The 21,660-nt window shown below is 40.2% G+C and overlaps 1 protein-coding gene across 1 annotated transcript in view; it reads left to right on the top strand.

The window, feature by feature from the left end:
* The window catches only part of MTHFD1L (methylenetetrahydrofolate dehydrogenase (NADP+ dependent) 1 like), a 158,262-nt gene that overhangs the window by 103,019 nt on the left and 33,583 nt on the right, over positions 1–21,660 (top strand). Inside the window, exons 25-26 of the mRNA XM_086745151.1 lie at positions 1,044–1,151; positions 2,806–2,958. Coding sequence (XP_086601277.1) covers positions 1,044–1,151; positions 2,806–2,958 — 261 coding nt within the window. The remainder of the gene's footprint in view (positions 1–1,043; positions 1,152–2,805; positions 2,959–21,660) is intronic.

The raw sequence follows: 21,660 nt of genomic DNA on the forward strand, positions 1-21,660 counted from the left end.
GATCAGCACTGAAGTAGCTGAATTGGTGGTATGATCCTTCCTCCATCATCCTCGTCCTGTTGAAAGAAGTGGAAGAGGTTGACTTGTTTAAAATAGGCTACAGGGGTCACAATTGCTGTCTCCAAGGTCATTCAAAACAAAATACGAGAGAAGGAGGAAAGAGTCATTTAAATAAACAGAAAATATGGCACAAAAAGTAAATGCCTGATCTGACTACAAAAAACTGTCTGCTGAAAATCTGTGAAAGGATTTCTAACAGCCTGAATGTGAGAGTCTGCATCTGCCTTCAAACAGAACCATAAAGGCAGAACACGCGTTCAGTTTGAGCTGAGTAACAATGAGGTGGACACTCATGGAGACAAGGGTTGAAATTAGTAGCTTGTGATTTCAAAGTGTATCCTAGAATTCCTAGAATGCTTTCTTTTTTTTTTTTTTTTAAGTGTCCAAAGTGCTTTGCAATATCAATCTACAATTCAAAAAATATATATTAGGAGGAATAGGAGGTGAGAATTAAAAAAAAATTACAAGCAAAGGAGCAGTGATGGGTCAGGAATTTTCTGCTAGAATTCCTTGCTTCTCAGAGCAACCTTCCCTGGCTGCCTGCTACTTGCCTTCTCCACTCATTGTATAGGCTATCTGTATTGTGAAATGAAATTTATTTATTTGTCTAGTGATCCCTGTTAACCCAGTGGAGCTTGCTTCCTTTTATCCGCAGTGTGCATTAGCTCCTGATTCTTAAAATGGTGTGACGGTAATTTTCTTCCCCCGCTTTAGGTGAGGGTGTAAGCTTGTGTTGTCAACTTTGTAACGCACAAGTTGTGCAGCTCCTAAGTGACAGAGCAGCTGAAATAATGGTTGTAATTCATGTACCTGTAGCTGAATAGCATACCCATCACCAGTGCCCTTTACTTGGTTTCGTGCTTTAGCAAGCCTTTTTAACAAGGATTAATCTAAGTGAGAGATTCACATTTCTCACTCAGCAAACAGGATCCTAATTTCTCTTGGCTAACGTTCATCCTTGTATGGTTTCCTTGTCTCTGCAGCTTCCTATTGTTGAAAAAATAAGGATCATTGCTCAGAAGGTGTATGGAGCTCAGGATATAGAGTTGTCTCCCACTGCACAGTCACAAGTTGATCGTTACACCCGGCAGGTAAGAACACCAGTGAGTCACGCAGTCGGGTCTTTCACTGTCTTAGGAAACCTCGGGGTGTAAAAGGTTCTCGGATTGGAGGGTTTAGTCAAGCTTTACTAAAAGGCGTGAGCTTACTCGTGGTGCTAGACTGGAGGTCAGTATGGATTAGTTTAGATTAGATTAGATTAGATTTGACAGAACAGAATGGATTTAACCTTGGAAGCTATCTCCCATAAGATATGTATGGTGTTTGGAATAATTCTGAGACTGTTGATGAAACTCTGTACTTTCCATGTGGAGTGGTAATTTTGGGTTACTGCCTTGCATGTGACAACTGCACATCTGCAAAAGTAGCAGCTACTGAATGTGACCCATTTTAGAATATGAGTGTTCATTTGTACCTGCAAGAAATGAGTTTGCAAACACAAAAAGACCTGTGCATGGCTATGCACATTAATAACAAAGGTCCAAATACTTGTAAAATCTTTTGGTTTCCTTCTGTTCCTATAACTTTCACGGAGTTATAAATGCTAGAAGGTGAAATAGATCACTGTTTCTAAAGCATGTGGGAGTGGGCTTTGTAACAGTTTTGACATCATGTGGAGAGGTGAATTTATTTTCTGTAATGGAACAGCTTCTGTGCATAAACAGGGCTGGAGCCTTTCTGTCAGAAAATAGAAACTATGGATGATGTGTCATGGAAAAATTCCTGAGTATGCTTCAGCAGCCTGGTCAGACAGACAGAAGTATAGCCGTCTTCTCCATAATGCAAATCTCCTGAGAATTTAATTTGATTTTTTAGATGGAAAAGAAGCTTACTTAGTGTACTTGAAGCAAAATAATCCATGTCTTTATCTTTTCCTGCTGTGATTCTCTAATCCATCGTTTTTTAGTCTAAACATTAGTAGTATTAGGAGGTATTTTCGCAATGTCATTAAAGGATTGTCGTCAGCGCTGGGCCACAGAGGCAATTCTCTGCAGTGCCGCCTCTCCTCCTGGAAGTGAAGTGCGTCCCTGTTTGTCAATGAGTTGAACAGAAGAGTGAAAGGTGCCTGACTCAAGGTTAATCGATGACCTGGGAGACAAATAGGGTGGGGGGAGCTGCTGAGAGCCTTCCGCTGATTTTTTCCCCCTTTTCGAGTAACTACTGTACTGTCATTAGTGGAGTGGGTGCCATCACCTCATGCGGTTTTTGTCCTGTTTAAAAAAAAAGCAAAGCATCATGAGCCCTTTGTATTTACCCCCAAGACGACATTAGTACGCTTAGAGAGTTTTGAACTATGAATCCTGGTCTCCAGTAGGTATCTAACTAGGTCAGTAGTTTTATTGAATTATTGTAGGTTTCTTGTTCACTGTGGTACCTGTTGTGCACCTATTCTGAAAATAGCCCACTCTAGCTGTTGTATAGGCAACTTTTGCACCTGGCCCTAAATTGAGAACCCACTCTAGAAGCTGGATATCACTACAGCCAAGCCTCTGGAGCCCTGAGCTGAGAGAGAATAGCATGTGAAATACATTATCCTGGCCATTTCTGAAATATTAGCTGTTAGGAAACTGAGGTTAACGATTGCTGTATGGATTTTAGAATCTCTAGAAGATACTGATAACAAAGTGAAAATATATTCTGCCTTCACTGTAATCTTAAAAACACTTTTATTTTCTTTTCTTTCAGGGATTTGGAAATCTTCCCATTTGTATGGCAAAAACTCACCTATCCCTCTCCCATCAACCCGAGAGGAAGGGTGTTCCCACTGGTTTCATTTTGCCGATCAGTGATGTGCGAGCCAGTATTGGAGCTGGATTCATCTACCCTTTGGTAGGAACGGTGAGTGCAGAGTGTTCAACTCCATCATTCCCCTTCCTTTTACCCAGCTTGGCGGGGAGGTCCATTTCCTGTTTGCCTCTAAAAACAGTGTGTAGAACCAGGTGAGTTCTTGGGTTTTTTATAAAAATTTTATCCTCACATTTTTTGTAGCTCTACGTTGATAGGAAAAGAGAATTAGGAAAATGTAATATCATATAAGAGCTTTGATTACAGGGTCTGAGAGAATGACTCTTGCCATTGGTTCTGTTTCTGATGTTTTTCAGTTAGTCTAGGATACTTAGACACCCAAATGCTGCAGAAAAAAAATGAATTTACATGTCCATTGCCTTTCCTTATTCAAATTGCAGCCTGTAAATAACTGTAATTACATGATTATATTCTCAATGTTAAATCTTTCATCTGTCATTGCAAAGCATTCTGTAATGTATTTAGATTAAATGAATTGTGTTAGGAGAATGTGTATGATTAAAATGATTGCTTTTCAGCTGATGAGCCGGATCTATTCCCAGTCCTTGTGAATGTTCTCTGCTGGTTCTGTAAAACTAAGTTATGGTGGGAAGGAGATAGATTTTGAACTGCAGTAGTAGTAGCACATTCTTTCCCCTTGTTAGAGATTTAAACAATGAGATGCTAAAAAGAGACAATTGTCATCCTTTCTTCCTACCTGTCCTTAAATACACAGACTCAGATTAGGAAGCTTCTGATGTTTTCTTCCCTGACATAGCTCAGTAAAGTAGCTGAGAAGCTAGTTAGCGCATGCTAACAGTAGTTGAACTGCATCTGACATCTCATAGCATGAATTATTGCTTATGTGGAGCTGGTTCATGGGATGGTGCTAGAGAAGGGATGCAAAAGCCATTGCATTTCCGGAAAGAGTACTCTCCCAATGTTATCTCCTCTTCCCAGAGCACAGCCTGACTTCCTTGTGTAGCAGTACACTTAGGAAGGGTTGAAAGTTTCTAATCTATTGTTTTGAATTCCCTCTGAAACAATCAAATGTTTGAAACAAGGAAGGAAGTACTTTCTGACCAGGAGAGTTCCTGGAGTTCAGGAAACTGTGTCACTTCAACTCACTGGACTTGAGGATATGTTTTCCTTCTGCATGGCCACGTTATGTGCATCCACCAGAAGTGGAGCACAGCTGTGTATTTAAATTGTGTAAGACCAATTCCAGTTACCGGTGACAGAATAAAATTTGTCAGAAGCTCTAGTATCTCCTTTGTGGCCTAGATTCAAGTGTACACTGGAAGTTGTGTGTCATAAGGTTGTGAGAAGGAGTGAATGTGAAGAATAGGCAGCAACTACTAAAAATGCATGAGGGAGCTATTCTGTAGGATGTCAGAGTGAAATGTTCTTGGGTTGAGCTTTCTGAATGAGTCACACTTTGCACGCTTCACCACAAACTAGCTGCAGTTCAGCCTCATAACTCCATAGGAACTGTCGATACGACCAGCATACACCAACCAAGTTAAAGGATTCTCTCTCATTTTTTGTTTCCACCTAGAACCAAAAAATACAGTTGTTATGAAGGACACTTTATATATGGGATTTCTTACTGAGAGAGATTGTAAAAAGTACATCCAAGTTAGTTACCCTGACTTTGGTGAGAGGTAGAATAGCCATGGAACTTTTCCTGTGTCAGGAACTGGGTAGGCAGTGTACTCTTCTGTTCTGTATTCCAGGAAAGTTTGTAGGGCAAGGTACTGTGTAAACATAAGATCCCCAAGAGCTAAAAATCTACACAGACAGACATTGACCATTGGTTATTTGAAAAATATTGCTAATGCTGAGGAATGTGGGACAGAACACTCCTTGGAACTATCACAATGGCTACAAATCAAAATGAATGAATGAATCCTTGCCATAGAATTCTTTCTTTAGAATTAAATTTATGGCAAGAGGTCCAACTTGCTGCCTTCCAGAATTGAGAGTTGCAATCATCAGGGAAACAAACTCTCATAATAGAGTTGTACCACTGCTTTGGAGATCACTTTTCTATTTTGGCACCTTCCAATTTTTTGTGTGCGTTGCTGACAGGAGTTAAGTCTTCAAGCTAGTGGTACTTTTAAAGTTGTGCAAGAAGGAATATTTTTGATGTCAGGTTCCAAAACTGAGAGTCTTCCTTTGACAGTTCTCTTACTAATAAAGCTATCTGTAAATGTCTACAAGAACAAAGCGAGTATAAAAGGACGTGTCCTGAAGGCTTAAAGTGGCTGGAAGTCAGATGCTATGAGCAGAGGGATTACAGAAATCCTGGTGACAGCATATGGTGAAAGCATCCAGTCACGACAGTGGATTAGATTTCTTTATGCAGGAAAAAAGAGAAGGAGCAGTATATATTTTTTCTTTTCATTACTTGGCTAGCTAATTGTATTAATGGAAGAGGATCCTTAATACCTAACCTGCCATAGAGCCTTCTAATAGCTAAGACCCTTCTGATGGCAGAATAAATGCTATTGGACAACATGTTTGTTAAAGTTGTTGTGATAATTCTGATGCTAATTAAATGTCAAACTCCATTCTCAAAGCATATTTTTTATTGGGCAAGCTCCTCTCACTCTAACCTGGCAGAACTTAAAAAAAAAAGTAAAGGTAAAACAGGTTGTTAGAATTCTGCTCTGATTTAATTGGGAAGAGGATTGGAAATGGAAGAGATAAGTACTGCTGGAAGATAACAAACTATCTGCAGTAACTAGCATTTGTAGTTTATTCTTGTCATTAGCACATGTAAATTACTGAGATTTGTATTTACCTCAACACTAATAGGCAATCATCGTTTTTTCTAAACTAAATACTTAACATGTTGTCTTCATACTCTCTAAGCAATATTTGTTTTGTGTTATGGTTGGCTCTGGTTCCCTTACAGCATGGAAGTCTTTCCAGGAAAAGTGAGCTGAGCCTTATCAGAGGAAATCAGCGTTGAAACAAGAGGTGCATTTAATTAACACTGGCACAGCTTTTATCCAAGTTCTCTACGACCATGACCCAGAGGGCTACATCACTCTCACAGGTGGACTGTTGACATCATTGCTTGGCTCAAGAGAGTGATGGCAGGAAGGCTGCTGGAGTATGTGTAGGAAACCAGTGAGGTCATGCGCTAGCAATGCTTGGGTGGAGAATTATTAGATTTTTGTAGTATGTGTGTTTCTCTCCACCCCCACCCAAAAAGCCATTGCAATTTGGTGCTTTCTCACATTCAGCCACGTTTCCGTTTTTCTCTTTCATGTGGTGTGCAAGAAGGCAGGCTGGTTGTAGAAGTAAAATCTGTTGTCTTTTGGCTTAGTGAAGTGATGCCACCAAATCACTGGTGCAGTGAACACAGCTGTGTTTGAATTACAGTGAGATTTTTACATCTGTACTATCCTTTTCCAGCCATGCACTTTTGTTTTAATGGGTTAAAATTACAGGCAAGGTCACTTTGAAAATATGTGGAGCCCTTGGAGCCATGCCAGCTCCCAAAATCTCACAGTGAACTGACATCCTTCAGATATCGACATATCTGAAGAAAGGTTGATCTATTACAGAAATATGAGTTTTCTCTCCATAGAGAAAGCAGTTCAAGTCTCTGCAACTAGATCTGAAATTGTATCCTCTGGGAAGGGACTCTTGGGATGACCAAAGGTGGCTTGAGATCAGTTTATGGGAGTGATAAAGCCCTAATTCACTCGTAGATGAGAGCCAGGACTATCCTGCTAAAATATTACCTGGATATTGTAAGGGAGAAAAGACCCTGAAAGTAAATATTTTTATGAATACTATTAGAAGGAAAATATTGTTCCCTGTTGAATTAATTTCTTCTTTCGTAGTGGTTAAGACCAAGTTTTGAGGGTGTCCTTTGAACATAAGCTGGAGTCCAGGCCCACCTGGAGTGAAATTGCAGTTTCCCAGTGGTGCATGAGGCCCGAGTTGTCTCCAAACTGTCATTTTGTCATTTCTCTCAGGCTCTTACAGGACAGCTGAATAATTATTGGTGTATTGCCCAACTCCTCCTGGTGATCTGTGTAACAAAGGATGATTTTTCAAAAACATGAATGATGGTGACATTTATATTTGCCTTGTAAAGAATTTAGCTTACAATGCAATTTTATATCATTTACAAATGAGTAGTGCTCTGCTAGATATTCTGACCTCTCTCAGTCCAAAAAAATGTCCCCAGTGATGTGACATTTGGCACCTGCCTTTCGTATTGTATAGTTGCTGTGTTGCAGCAGTGCTCAGAAGTCCCCAGACAGCTAGTTGTGAAAATACTAGGTGCTCATAGTCACCGCAGGCTATTTTGAGATAACTAGTAAGTGTGGAAAAAGTAACAGAAAAGGAAAGCTGTGAAGTTGGACTCAGATGGGAAATGTAGGTTAGCAGTTGTGTAGTTCTGAATTGAAAAATGCTAACAGGAACAGAAAAGTCCACACTCTCCTCTGTTAGATGATGTGCCTTTGTATTTATTGTGGTAGGTGTAACCCTTCTTGGGAAGGAGGGAGAGAGGTTTTCTGAATTACACATGGTGCATTGTTCCTGAACGGTGACCAGGTGTGCACATGAGGAAATGCTGAATGTGTTACAGTTGGTGGAAGGATGATGAGTTTTTCAGGGTAGGGTTGACGAGGCAGGGGGTGAGCACATAGGTAAGATCAATGGCTGGAAGTGAATGTGAGGACAGATGGTTGGTGTAATAACAGCAAATCCTCCTGTGTTCCTTGGTGGACTGCATGACGTGATTGTGGTGGTATTGGGTTGGCCAGAGAGATTCTCTGTGGATGAGGCAAAAATAGGCCGAAGTAAATTATTTAGCTGAAGAGATGAGAGAAAAGTTGTAGATGATAATGAAAAGGGGTATGTGGCAGCCTTTGGAAATGTCCCAGGTGCGTGGACTACAAGGCAGTTAAGATTTGAGGATGACTATGGTCATTTGTGGTGAGAAGATGGGAAGGTTGAGGGGAGGATTGGAAAGATGAAGTTGGCTGGAAAAGAAAATAAGTTAAATTGAGAGTTGTACCAGTGGGAGGAGATACCTGTGAAATTATTTGAAGATATGTGCAAGACCTACATGGAGAACTGGAAGAGGGCACTGAAGTAGAAGCCACAAGAGTAAAAGAGATCTGAAGATGTTCCAAAAGCATTAGTTGAAACAATGACACGATCTAAGATCCGGCCAGGGAGAAGTCATGGGAGTAATTGGTGGATGTAGTTACAGGAGAGCAGAACATGCCTTGTTGATGACTCAGGATTTTTTTAAACCGAAGAGAAAAAGAGTAGAGTTTAGCTGGCTTGAAAAATTTATTATAGTCTCTGTAACTTTTGAAAGTACATAGAAAATAAGGTATTTAAATGATAGTTCAGAAATTTCCATATGCTCTGAGCACTTCAACTGTTTTAAACTGATGTGGATAAGCCAGTGGCAGTTGAAAATACAGAGTAAATATACTTTGTTTTGGATCATTGCACCTCTCTGCCATAGCTGTGACACAGACATATGGTAAAATACCCTCCTACACCCTCAAAACAAAAAAGCAAGCCCAAATGCAAACAACTTCTCTTTCTCCTGTAGCATTTAGAAATACCTTGATGGGTAATGGAGACAAGGCACTTAGATTCTATGTAGTTCATGCTATCTCTCTTGAGTGCACTGTTTGTTTGCTAGTAAGCATTATTTAACCTACATTATAATATAATATTGCCTTTTCTGAATGAAAGACCAGGTGCCATTGCTGGCCGTATAAGCAAAATTCATTTGCAGCTTATTACATCTTCCTTCAACCTAGCCTTAGATTCTTCAAGGGCCAGCGCTTGTAGTTAGCGGAACTAAAGGAAGAATTTTGCTTTGTTTTCTATTGAGAAGAAAAAAAAGAAGTTGTGTGGGCATGTGTGGTATTTCAGCAAACTGAATAGTTGGAGGAGGACTTGTTGTTTTGGGACAGGATGAACCATTATACAACGTATTACAGAAGAAAAGAGACCCTGTGGTTTGGTGAGCTATTTAATGTTTAGATTACATGAGATTTTTCTCAGTACAACCTCCGTTACCAGCAATTTTATTGTAAAATCGATTCTTTGTATTCAGTGTCCATATTATATAGTCTCACATCTTACCATATTTTAAGCCTCGTCAGAGAAGAATTTTTTTATGCAAGTATTTAAATTTGGCTCTAACATTTTTAAATGAACTTTTTAATAACAAAAATTAACCTAATGTGTTTCTTATATCAATCAGGTTTCCTCTGTTGTTTTTTCTGATATTTTTATTAAATGCATCTGTAGAAATGCAACATTATGTTAAAGTTCTTAGACTTAAATAATAAACGTATGCCACTGTTAACTTAAAATAGTTTATCTGAATAGGTCCCTTAAACCAGATGCTTATTTACAAGTACAAAAAGTGACTCTGCTGCTGCAGAGGAGTTTCTTAAACTGGTGTGCCTAGAAGGCAAGTGCTTTAGCACATGTTTTCAGTTAAGATTAGCTGACTTGACACATCAGCTTAGGCAGTATGGATTCATTGATCAAGGGTAGTGCCTGGCTAGTGTGGACAAGTTTAAGTGATGCTGGAACAAAGATAACTCATTATGCTCTGAAACCGTTTTCTTCAGTGTGGTTGTTAATGCCTTGCCCTCATCAGACCTGTGAAGTTGTGTGTAATGAACTCAGCGCAGCTGTCTTGGGGTTGCAGATGCCATTGGTGCAGGCAGATGAAATGAGAATCAACTGTAGCATGTATGCAGCCAAAAGGGGCACCTCTGTGAAAGCCTGGCTTGCTTAAGGCTTTCAGAAAATCTGGGAGTCATTAAAATCCTTGCTGTCTCTTCTAGTAAGACCGAACCATGAGCGTGGTTATGCTTTCTCTCTATTTCATTCCCTTGTCTCTGATTTACAGTGTGTGATCCTAAGCGAGAGTGAATATAACTGCATCAGTTAAGAAAGGAAAAAAAAGCAAGAGATTGATATTCCACATGGAGATGAGGGCTCTTTGAATGATGTACATTAGCCTATTTGCATGGGGCTTGCTGTTAAGAAAGCCATACCAGTTAGAAGTGGGAAGTGCAATTTGGATGGAAGCCAGCAGCAGTTTTGGACCACTGCTCTTAGATTTTTACGCATGACTTCGGACATGAAATAGGGACTTTGCAGTGGAAATGTAGGCACACACGACTTCGAGCAGTTAGTGAATGCCTTGCTGGGCATTCTCCAGGGCAAAGAGGGAAGCGGGTGTCTGAATCGCGCCGCTCATGGCAGCTTCTCCATGGTCCAACCCGATCCTTGCCTACGGCTCTAACTGTGCTGGTTAGCATGCTTCTTGTGCTCTGGTGCCAGTTCAGAGCAAGTAAGCGGATTTGATTAAGAGCTCATTCAGTTAATCAGCCTCGTATGTGTGGACTTCAAACAAATGCAAAGAGCTCAAAAATCAGTTAGTGGAATGTCTTGAAACAGTGGTGTTAAGGGTTCGGATTTTGATTATGCTTCTGTGCAGAAGATATACAGACCTGGGCATTAGAGAGGGCAGCCAGGTATTTACTTCTCCTATTCATGGTATTTCGGTTGACTTGCTGCATGAAGAGGCTAATGCTGTGGGACCCAGGGGTCACTGAGTCCGGATGGCTTTGGATACGGGATGGGTATCGCTGCTGCCTGTCTTCTTCAGCTTGGCAGAAGATGCTCTGTCACTTCCAGCTGTCTGCTGTTCCTCCATATAGGGGTGAAATGCAACCGTGTTTCACGCTCCCTCCCTGTTTTCGTTAGTTCAGCCTGACAAGCCTCTTCAGTTGAAGAAATCACAGTTTCTGAAAAGATGCCTCATGGTTCAGATTGGAAATTTAGAGATTTGGCCATTTACAAGCAATAGTTACCTTATAAAACTCCTATCTAGATGCAGTTTTTTTGAGAGGCTATCTTATGTTCACCTAAAGAAAAGAAACATTGGCCCTTCAACATTCTTCCATATATGTTTTTCAAATGCTATTTGCAGATTTTAAAAGTATTGATTCCTCGGTAAGCAGCAAAAAACTTTACAGTTTGGGTGAAATAACTGAACTTCTTCCAGACTGTCCAGTAGAACAAACTATCCAGCAGATGTAGATAGTTGTATGTTTGAGTTTGGCCACTTACTGTTATTGCAACTCTAGAAGTGATTTAAGGCGAATAGCAGGAACCCTGCTGGAGGCTGCAAGTCTGTGACTGAACAGTTTTATTGAGTTCCGGATAAATAAGGTGAAAGATGTTTTCAACTTAATAATGTCCCCAGCAACTTGCTTGCTCTCATTAAATTGTGAAATATAGGATGAATAGTGTGCTAATTAAAATTAAAGAGGAATGAATATTTGTGCCTACTGGTCAAGGGATTATCCTTGTTAAAACAGGAAATGGACTTCGATTTCCTGTTTTAAAGTATTTTCTTTGTAAACTTTGCTTGGAAATGTGAGGTTAAAAATAGGTTATACATTTACATAGTGAAATATACATCTATTATTAGTTTTTAAATGGCTTATATATGGAAGGAAGGGCATTTTCCAATGTGTTTTATATTGAAATAAATACATCCTGCACATAATTCATGAAATAGCATTTATCGAGAAATTAGAAACTGAGCTCCTCTAATTTATTACTTTGTGACAGGGGCTTTATAGAAATGATAGTACTTAACATTTACATAATATCACTTTGTATTAGTAGTTTGCAAGACAAGCAAAATTTTGACACAGTTTTTAAACATAAGGAATCCAGAGATGCAAACAATGAGGTCCCCTGAGAAATCAGGGGTGGGGCCACGAATAAAATTCACTATTTCCTGGCCTGTGAAATCATGAGATGTTTATGTCTAAGAATGTGAAGAATCAGGCTGGGATGTTTCTGTCAGAGTAGACTGACCTACATTCTGTGGACAACACGAAAAGAAAGTTATGCTGCTACTCCTCCTCTGCACCAGCCACCAGCTCAAAATACCTTTTGACCGTGACTGAGGAGAGGGTTGCATAAAACCTTGCATAAAGAGACATATCCCAGGTGGAGAAATCTGTTAGAAAAAGTATTCTCAGCGTACTACTATCAGAGTGACCCACAGGCTTCTACAAATGCAGTACTGGGAGAGACTGCTTGATGCTGACCTGTGACTGTCATCTGTCTTCCCCTATCTGCTCTTCCTGCACACTGGTGAACACCACTTGTCAAAGATTATTTTGTTCTATTTTTTCTTAATGGAAAGAAAGAAAGAATAAGGCACGTATCCTTGTGTGCTTGAGGAAATTCTGTTTCTGAGCAGAAATAATGTTGCAGTAGCTGACAGGGTTTCCTGTGTCTGAGACTAAAACCTTGCTACAAACATCTTGTCAACTGGTCCAGGACGGTGACTTTCCTCTCTGACACCCATTCTCCATGATGGATATGTCTGCCAGCTTGACCTTTCTTTCCTCTGTACCATTTTCTTCTTGTATTTTTTAGCGTAAGAGTATATTCAGTTTTACATCAAGATTAAGCCTCTCCAGTTCACAGCTGGGTGGAATAGGCATTGGGAAAATTCTGTTTAATGCTTCCTTCTCTTTTACATTGTAAAAGCCAAGAACATTTTTTCTTGATGTGGAGCTGGACTCCTAAGAACAGAGCTTTCCATAGGCCTGTGAAGAAAAAATATGCTTGAGCCTGAGCTAACAGTTGGACAGGTAAGGCAAGGCGTAACTTTATCTCTCCTCACCATTTTGTTAGTGCAATTACATACAAAAATGTAGTGATATGGGATATCTTACCAACACCAGTAAAACTTCCTGAGTGCTAAGTGGGGGCTGTGTGAAGACGGGCTTGGCTGTGGTCACTCTCTCAAACTCAGTCTCTGACACAGTGCTGAAATCCAGGGCTGAAATTTAGCACGCTTGTTAGTGGTGCAGTTTGGAACAGCCGCAAGAAATCTGAGTGAGATGCAGCACAAGACGTGAGGGGTTCGCTTTTATAGCAAAGTTTGGCTCATTTGAAACATTTTAAAGTCTCACCTCTGTACCTGTCCCGTGGACGATAATGCTGTGCTAGCTACACCAATGCTCGGTACTTTACAGGTTAGTGTGTCTGGCAGCTGGACATTCGCCTTTTGCTTGAAGTCATATAAAAATGCCTAATATACATGGAATATCCTCTTTAACCAGTTTCACATTTTAAATAATATTTTTATAATAACATGTCAAAGTTTGGAGCTAGTTGTAGGCTAAACAGTTTCTCTCCAGGGACTCAGAATTTTCTGAAGATAAAAATCCTATAATGGTGTGATACTTTAGGCTGGAGTGCCTGTCCACAGCATCTTTCTTTAATAACCATGTTTCTTTAGGCAACATAAGGAACTGCGTTTTGAGCTTAATAAGAAAAGGTAGTGACATGAAGAACTTCAGAATGAGCCACTCAATCGTATGTAGGAATGTTAGAATTGGAAAATATTTTTAAAATGTTAAAGATCTACACGTGCTGTCCTACTTAGCTTAGCAATGCTCTGAAGACTTTGAGTCCAAACCTCAGAGTATATGCTTTCAGAAAAATTAGTGAGAATTAGGTAATCAGGTCATTATTTCCTTTTCTGCACAGCTGCCCTAAATTCATGAGGGGATATTCTTTATGTCACTTTTACAGGCTTTTACTTTACTTTTCTTAATTGGAGACTGTGTGTCTGTATCAGTAATTTTAAAAAGATGGTTGAGTCCAAATCAACTGGTTCTTTGTTTCTACAAATATACAAAATAGCATAAAGATATTCTGGTTTAATCATCATTTAGCAACCAACTCATCAATGTATGCAGGCTTGGGATAATCACAGAAATATAATTTATATCCCTTACAATCGTCAGAAAATCTTTTTCTGATTCTCCTTAAATTCTAGTTTTATAATCAAAAGCGGTCTACGAAAGAGCATTGAGCATGGGTCGATGAGAAAGCTGCACTGGTGCATGTGAAGGGTGTGTATCGAGCCGTACCTCTGATAAAGGTCACAAACCTTTTTTTGTGCAGTAAGCCGCGTAGCAAGCTAACACCTTGCAATACTGAATATTAGGTGTGCTTTGAGATAGCCTTCTGGTTTCAGTGTTGCAATCAAATAAGCATACTGTGAATGAAAGCAGCAGAGGAATGTGGATCGTGTGTTTGCCTTTTAGTAAATCATCAGTAAACTCTAGTGCTGAGATGATCTGGTTTTGTTACTTGCTCACTTAATAAAACCAACCAGTAGACTGAGGCCAGAACTGTGGCAATTTGTCACCTATAGAAACCTGTTATCCAGTCTCTTTTAAGCCTCTCTTAGATAAGTGAAAAATAAATCTCCTGACCTCATTTTACTCTTCATTTATCTTTTCCACAAAACCCCATGAAATTCAACACCACTTACAGTTCACGCTTGGCTCCTTATTTTCAGTCTGCTGTCAGGAGCAAGGGTGCTGCTGAGAAGCATCCTCAGGGACATCATGGAGGCTGTTGTACTCAAACTGTACCCTCAAAGGTGCTTCACAGAAGGACCATGCTGATTCTCAGTGGTGTTAATTTATCAGGATTTTCGAGAAACGCTGATGACATGGCATAAAAAAAATCTTACATTATTATTTTTTCTTTTAGAAAATACTATGCTATACGTATCACAGTGTGGCACTTGCACCCCCAAAAGTACCCAAAAAGAAGCAGTAACACCACATAGGTGGTATGACTGAGCTGTTTTTCCCCAGTTCCATTTGCAACGCTTGCCTCTAGCTGCTCAGAAGTTACTGCATTTGCACTACTGTCAAAACCTGCCAGTGCTCAGAAATGAAGTGCTAATCTGCGAATTTGTCAAGAAAGCTGTACAACAAAAGCTGTGACTTTTAGCTCTCTATGATCCATTAAATAAGCCAAAATACAAAATACTGGGCTTATTATGCTGGAAATAAACACGAGTGGAGTAGGGTATCTTACATGCAGTACTGTTCATATTACGAGATTTTGAATGCCCCATTTCTCTGGTAACAGAGGAGTTCCCTTGCCAGCATCTCCAGCGTCATTCAGCCAGTGGTTGTTCAGAAGGCCATCCTGCAGATTTTTCTTGCCATGCAACTCATGCTTCTGGCCCAGATCCAGTTTCTGGTTTCCAGAAGTGTTACTACTGTGCAGGATGTGTGCCTCTCTGAAAGCAGCGCTTTCATAGTGCTTCTGCTCTCCTGCCTTTTTACTGTTTTGTAACGGCCCACGGAAATCCAGCCCTACCACGGAGCATTCAGGCTCTTGTATATGCTGTATCAGTATCCAAAGGAAGTGTATGGGCTGTACAGTTCAGTTTCTACTCAGCTTTGCCATTGACCAGCACATTGAGTGGTATCTCGTTCTCGTTGAAATGGTTTTAAGAATTTCTGTGTATTTATGTTGAAAAGGCAGCTTTCCACCCATGGGTTCGTACATGTTTGACTCAGTTCATAATGATGTTACTGGAGGTGGAGTGCGATGAATGGAGCAGTCATCATGTGATGTACGAAAATTTTTCTTGTAAGTACAGGGAAATGTAAATTGTGAGAATAAATTCAATGATAGAAGGATGCATTTAGTTTGATCATCAAGTGTTCATGGAAAATTTCACTATAACTGAACAAGAGAGATTTCTGTTGACAGTATAAGAATCATCATTCCATTGTTCATCCCCATTTTGTTTGGCATTGTTTGTCTTAGTTGTGTTCAATTTTATTACACTTTATTGCAGCAAATTGATATAATTCCATAGATGACCATCAGCTTTTCATGATAGCAGTCAAAAGCCTAACGATTTCCCCTGTTCTTCCCCCCCCTCCTTTTTTCCCCCCTCCTTCCCCCCCCTCCTTTTTCCCTGCTCCTTTCCCCCCTCTCCTTTTTCCCCCCTCTCCTTTTTTCCCCCTCTCCTTTTTTCCCCCTCCCTTTTTCCCCCCTCCTTTTCCCCCCCTTCCCCCCCTCCTTTTTTCCCCCTCCTTTTTCCCCCCCTCCTTTCCCCTCGCCCTTTTTTTCCCCCCTCCTTTTTTTTTCCCTCCCTCCTTTTTTTTTCCTCCCTCGTTTTTTTCTCCTCCTTTTTTTTTCCTCCTCCTTTTTTTTCCTCCTCCTTTTTTTTTTTCCCTCCTTGGAGCTGCTTTGGCAACTGGAGGCAATTTTTATTTTGATACATTTGACATAAAGGATGGAATATGTCCAGCTTGGACAGCAGAGAAGCTGGTGGAGGGAAAAGAAATTCCATCATTGTATTACAGAAATCAAGAGTATGCTTTCTGGTCCATCAAGTAGAAACAGTTTTCAATTTCAACTCAGGCTATACATGAGAATAAATTGCAATTTAAGGGCTTTTTTATTTAAAGGGAGTGAATTTAGCTATGTGGTTGGCACCATAAAACAACATTTTATGGAAACAAAATGGAAAACCAGGTTATGGCGTATATTAAAAATAGAATGTGTAACTTACAGCTTTGGCAATCTAGCCAAGAGGAAGTTGTATATTAAAAAAAAAAACCACCACATAGATGCTCTTATGGGGATCAGTCCTGGACTGAAAAGCACATACGTCCAAATGTGGGGTTTTTCTGTGTGGTCAGAATTTCAAAATGAGCATGCCAGTGAACTGTCCTGAGTTCACTCAGAGTATGTAGGTGTTTCCATGTGCCTGCAACACCTGTGCAGAAGTGCAGGAGTATGCGTACCCCCAAAGCCTGTGTGTAGTTTCCTCCTTTCTGGTGCCTGTGCCGTTGTAAAGGGGAGGTTTGCTGGCCCTGTCTCTTTGTCACTCAAACCCATTTTTTTCCTTCCTGACTATGAAGTGTTACATCCTTTTGCATGAGGGTCACCGTGTTTTGTTCTTCCAGGCTTGCCAAAAAGGACAGAGGGTGGGGAGGGATGTGAGGAGGGCTTCTGACTTCCTCCAAGGAGGGAGTGAGCCAGGGAATGTACTGAATGAAAGGTGTGTTCTTAATTTTACTTGCTCAAGCAGTAAGCATCTCTGACATCCTAAATCCGACCTCAAAAAGCACTGAACTCTTCATGATCTTCAGCTCTCTGCCCTAGCTCTCCTTCCCATCTTGCGTTACTGTTTATGGGCTGGTGTTGCTGGCTCTGTATTAACTTCAGGCGTAATCTCTAGAAACTGTGTCAGTCTGCAGTATTAGACTCCTGCCAAATGGGATCCCTGGAAAGCCTAATTTAGCCCTTGCCACAGAATGAACTTCCACTTTATATTTTTTTTTAATAAAATGTATTTTTCCTTCCAGTAAATTCTATTCTGTAGTATTGTGAAAAACAAGATGATGATGATAGTGAAAAGGCGGTTTGTGTGGACCCTCGAGGAGTTTATTTATTACGGATAAATTCAGAGAAAAAGTTGACAAATTAAGGGTAAACTTGCAGAAAAAGTTGACAAGTGCATAAAATACATTTGCTGTAATTGCAGAAAGAATATATTCATGCAAACCTTCACCTAAAACCATTTAAATTAAAGTACAAATATCTCTCTCGTATGGGCCAATGTTCTGAGTGACCTGTTGGTTGTGTTGCATTAGCATGTCGTTTCCTATGAGTAAAATTACCTAGAGGATGAGGTTAAACTGAAGTTGGAATGCTCGTTTGTAAAGTGAGGGGAAACTGCCAGGCATTCAGAGAAAGACAATCTAAGTCTGTTCTCATTTGGTGGTGTGATTAGGTCTGCTTTTCTAAATAGATGAGCTGATGTGTTCAGCACTAATGCAAGTCATGGGGAAGCCTTGCCAGGTACTTAAATTGTTTTTAAAATCTGTAGGAATAATGGAGAAAAAAATTACTAAAAAGGAAATCAAGTGTAAATATTTCTGCCTTTTCACTACCTCTGCAGAGTATTATTTTCATAGCACAATTTTAACAGCTCTATATAATTTCCATGGAATAAAACATTAATTACATTTTAAATTATCTAGCTTTGGATGCAATGGCATATTGATTCCTAATTCCATGGAGAATGGGTTTTAAGATGCATATGATAAATTCTTAATAAGTAGCTCCATATTGCTGTTTTAAACATGTATTTCTTAGAAAATCTAAACATCTTAATATTTGTTGTATTGGCAACCAAGGGGGCAAACCACATCCTGGGGTGCATCAGACACGGCATGACCAGCTGGTCAAAAGAGGGGATTATCCCACTGAGTTCAGCACTGGTGCAGCCTCATCTGGAGTGCTGTGTGCAGTTCTGGGCCCCACAATTCTAGAAGGATGTGAAGGTCCTTGAATGCATCCAGAGGAGGACAACAAAGCTGGTGGAAGGGCTAGAGGGAATGTCCTATAAGAAGCAGCTAAGGACTTTGGGCTTGTCTAGTTTGGAGAACAGGAGGCTGAGGGACGACCTCATTGCACTCTACAGCTTCCTGAGGAGGTGAAGGGGAGAGGGAAGGAGGTGCTGAGCTCTTCTCCCTTGTATCCAGTGATAGGATGTGTGGGAATGGTTCAAAGCTGTGCCAGGGGAGGTTTAGACTGGACATTAGGAAGCATTTCTTTACCGAGTGAATGGTCAAACACTGGAACTAGCTTCCTAGAGACGTGATCCATGCCCCAATCTTTTCAGTGTTTGAGATGCGTTTGGAGGATGCCCTTAATAACATGCTTTCACTTTTGGTCAGTCCTGAATTGGTCAGGCAGCTGGACTAGATGGTTGTTGTAGGTCCCTTCCAAATGAAATAGTCTATTCTATTGTATTCCATTGTTTCCTTGTTTGCTTTGACTGTTTAGACTTCAAGGTCTTCTTCAAGGGAAACAAAAATCATTTTCAGTTGCTCTGGCTGTCATCACCGCCTGCTCCCAAGCACCAAGACGCACCTGTGCACGTTGCCTCCAGCCTTCAGGTATCAAGACAGATGTGCTAGGGTGATGCGGCCGGCCCTCCTTGCAATGACAAATCTCATCACCTCTTTCACTGGTTGGCATCGTGTTGGTTTTGGATGTGCTGTTTTATACCATTTGGCAGCTGACAGCAAATAGTCTATTGCTTCTCCGTCCTGTTGGCCTCTGATAGTCACTGGGATTTGCAGCTTCGAGTTATTTCTCTTATTGTGAAGGGACTCTTATTTACTTATCCATTTTGTGTATCGTTTCATAGGTGGCATATTATTTTCTGTCCCATCTTCAAAGCCATATTCTTTTCAACGCCTTTTTTTCTTCTAGCTGTTAGACTTTAAATGTTTTGATCTTTCTGTTTAATTTTGCTTTACCTCCCCCAAAATCAATAATGGTTTTTCCAAGCAATATCTTACTTCTCTCTTGAAATACATTTTTGTATTTGTTTGAATAGCACATACATACTTGGATTTTTTTCAGTTTTTCTCATGCATTCCCTTTGGATTAGGATTCTCCTCTGAGTAATGCCATTAGCTGATAGCAAGAAACTGTGGATATTTACTGCAATTTGCAGACTCAATTACCTAATTGTGAAAGTGCTTGTTGATGTTTTAGTGTCTCTATTTATGCCTTGAGGAATTCAGGAAATATAAATTAGGTATGTCATAAATAACCTTACGATAAGGAGACTGGATGGGGATGTTTGCATATTTTGAATATTTAACTTCTATCACATTATTTCATATGCCCTTAGAAAAAAAGTGTGAAAAGTGTATTGTGGAAGCTGTTCATTAATTGATATAAAATCTGCTGTCAGTGGGCAAACAAACAAGATGGCAGGCAGTAGATGTTTACTGTGCTAAGGACATCCTTAGCAACTCCCAAACGTACCATTCAAAATCAATTTGCAATGCCATTCTTCCCATTTGATAGGATATCACACAATATAGTTGCAATAACAGGCCGTGTCTTACGCAGTGCTTCTCATCCGTTACTTTCTGAAGTGTCACAGAGCAAGAGCAGGTACAATACCTGTACTCTGATGAGAAGAAAATTGTCCATCACAACAACAGAACTGGGAAATTATCTGAGTTTCCTGGAAATCAGGCTGGTACTGCTAGCAGTAGTACATGCTTCTTGGGGCATGGTTGGAATGATAATACAACCCAAGTCTTGAAATCCTTTGAGATGTTGAAGTTTGTTGTATTTATTCAAAAACATTTCCGTAAGCACAGTGCCAGATTAACACATCCCTTCCATTTAGTGTCCCACACGTTAAGTGGCAGATGCTGCAAATGTTACTTGATGTTAGATAATTTGATGTTAGAAAGCTACTGACCTGGATGTATATACAAATTTAAGCTTATCGGATCAGAGGAAGATTTGCCGCTCCCTAGGTAGCTTATGCAGAGCTAACAGAAAGCTCCTGCAGTCCTACAGGACCAGCTGCTTGGCCATGGATGAGAAATGCTTCCTCCAGGATGGTGCTGCTGACGGCAAGTGGACACCGGGACCTTCGCCTAGGGACACCCCGTCCCCTTCAGCCTGCAGCCCTCTTCTTTCAGAGAGGAGACAGGGCCTGGGGCCTCCAGGCAGAGTGGAGAGTTCAGTACAGGGTAGAGTTTGGTACAGAACGCAGGGTTGTGTTAATTTTTGCACTGAGTATCTCTTCTTTAATACTGGTTTCCGACCTGCTTATGTTAATACACATGGGTCACCCCTCCTTGCTCCCTGCTGTTCACACAGTCATAAATTTTTGAAGCGCTAGGAATGGTGTAAGGGTTTGTTTGTTTGTTTTTAAACTTGTTTTAAATAAAATAATAAAAAATTCTGATAACTAGAATTGAGCAACACCATAACAGTAAAAAAAAAAAATACAACACCTTAGATTGATTGTATTTTAAAGTTTAGCTACTTTTCTGCAGCTCCTTGAAGGGATCTACCAATATTTTTAACAAAATTGAAAGCAAAATCTCTTTCTTTCCCAGCAGAAATTTTTAATAGCATCTGAGGTATTTGATTTGCTTTCATTTTGAGTACTGATCCTGTGATACATTGTCCAGGCCAAGCAGCTGCAAAGCCTGTTTTTGAAACAGTGTATGAAATGCTGCTACAGTAGAGAGGGTTCACTATAGGGCATAATGATGCTCACTATTTTAGTTGGAATATCACCTCTGACTCTTGCCACTCACTTAGTGAAAAATAGCTCTTTATCAGGTCTTTGCTTTATCTTTTGGAGATTGTTCTTCATGGATGAGCACAAGGGAGAGGCAGCTGCTCATTCAGCAATGGATGTAATGTCTCTGAATATTGTTCTTACCCCTTGAGCAAAAAGAGAGGGTTTTGTTCTTTTTTCATTAGTTTTGGAAGTGGCACAGACTAGCTACAGAGTATTTGGGGGAGGTAAAGCAGATTCACTTACTTTAGTGAGTCTTCCTAGCATTTACTTTTGAATCAAAAAGCTGCCAGTAACGTGCTCAGGGGGCTTGGTGCTGTACTGGTAACTCAATGGAGAGCAGAGCCTGTGCGAAGGGTTATGGATAGAGTGGAACTGCTGTTTGAGTATCAAAGTGAGAGACATTTCTAACTGACTCCAGCTGCCATAACAACAGACATAGAGAAGTATGAGGCCTGTAGAAACACAGGTAAACTGAAATGTGTGTGTTTGCATAACATCAGTTAAAGAAAACATTGTGCCCATTTGTTTTCAGGGCTAATTAAATGAGCCTTAAAGCTTCTGACAGAAGACGAGACATGCTTTTTTAATTCCAAATAGGAATTCTGTTTGGAAACTTGATTAGAATCTCAGCAAATCACAGGTGCCAGTGAAGCTTGTTGTTTTAATAACCAACCCACATTTCATTGTATTTTGTCAGTTTTCTCTCTGCCAAAGCACCTGTCACCTCATGCTGCCAA

Source organism: Chlamydotis macqueenii, chromosome 3 (genome assembly GCF_036417535.1).
Source record: "Chlamydotis macqueenii isolate bChlMac1 chromosome 3, bChlMac1.mat, whole genome shotgun sequence".
Classification (NCBI taxonomy): domain Eukaryota; kingdom Metazoa; phylum Chordata; class Aves; order Otidiformes; family Otididae; genus Chlamydotis; species Chlamydotis macqueenii.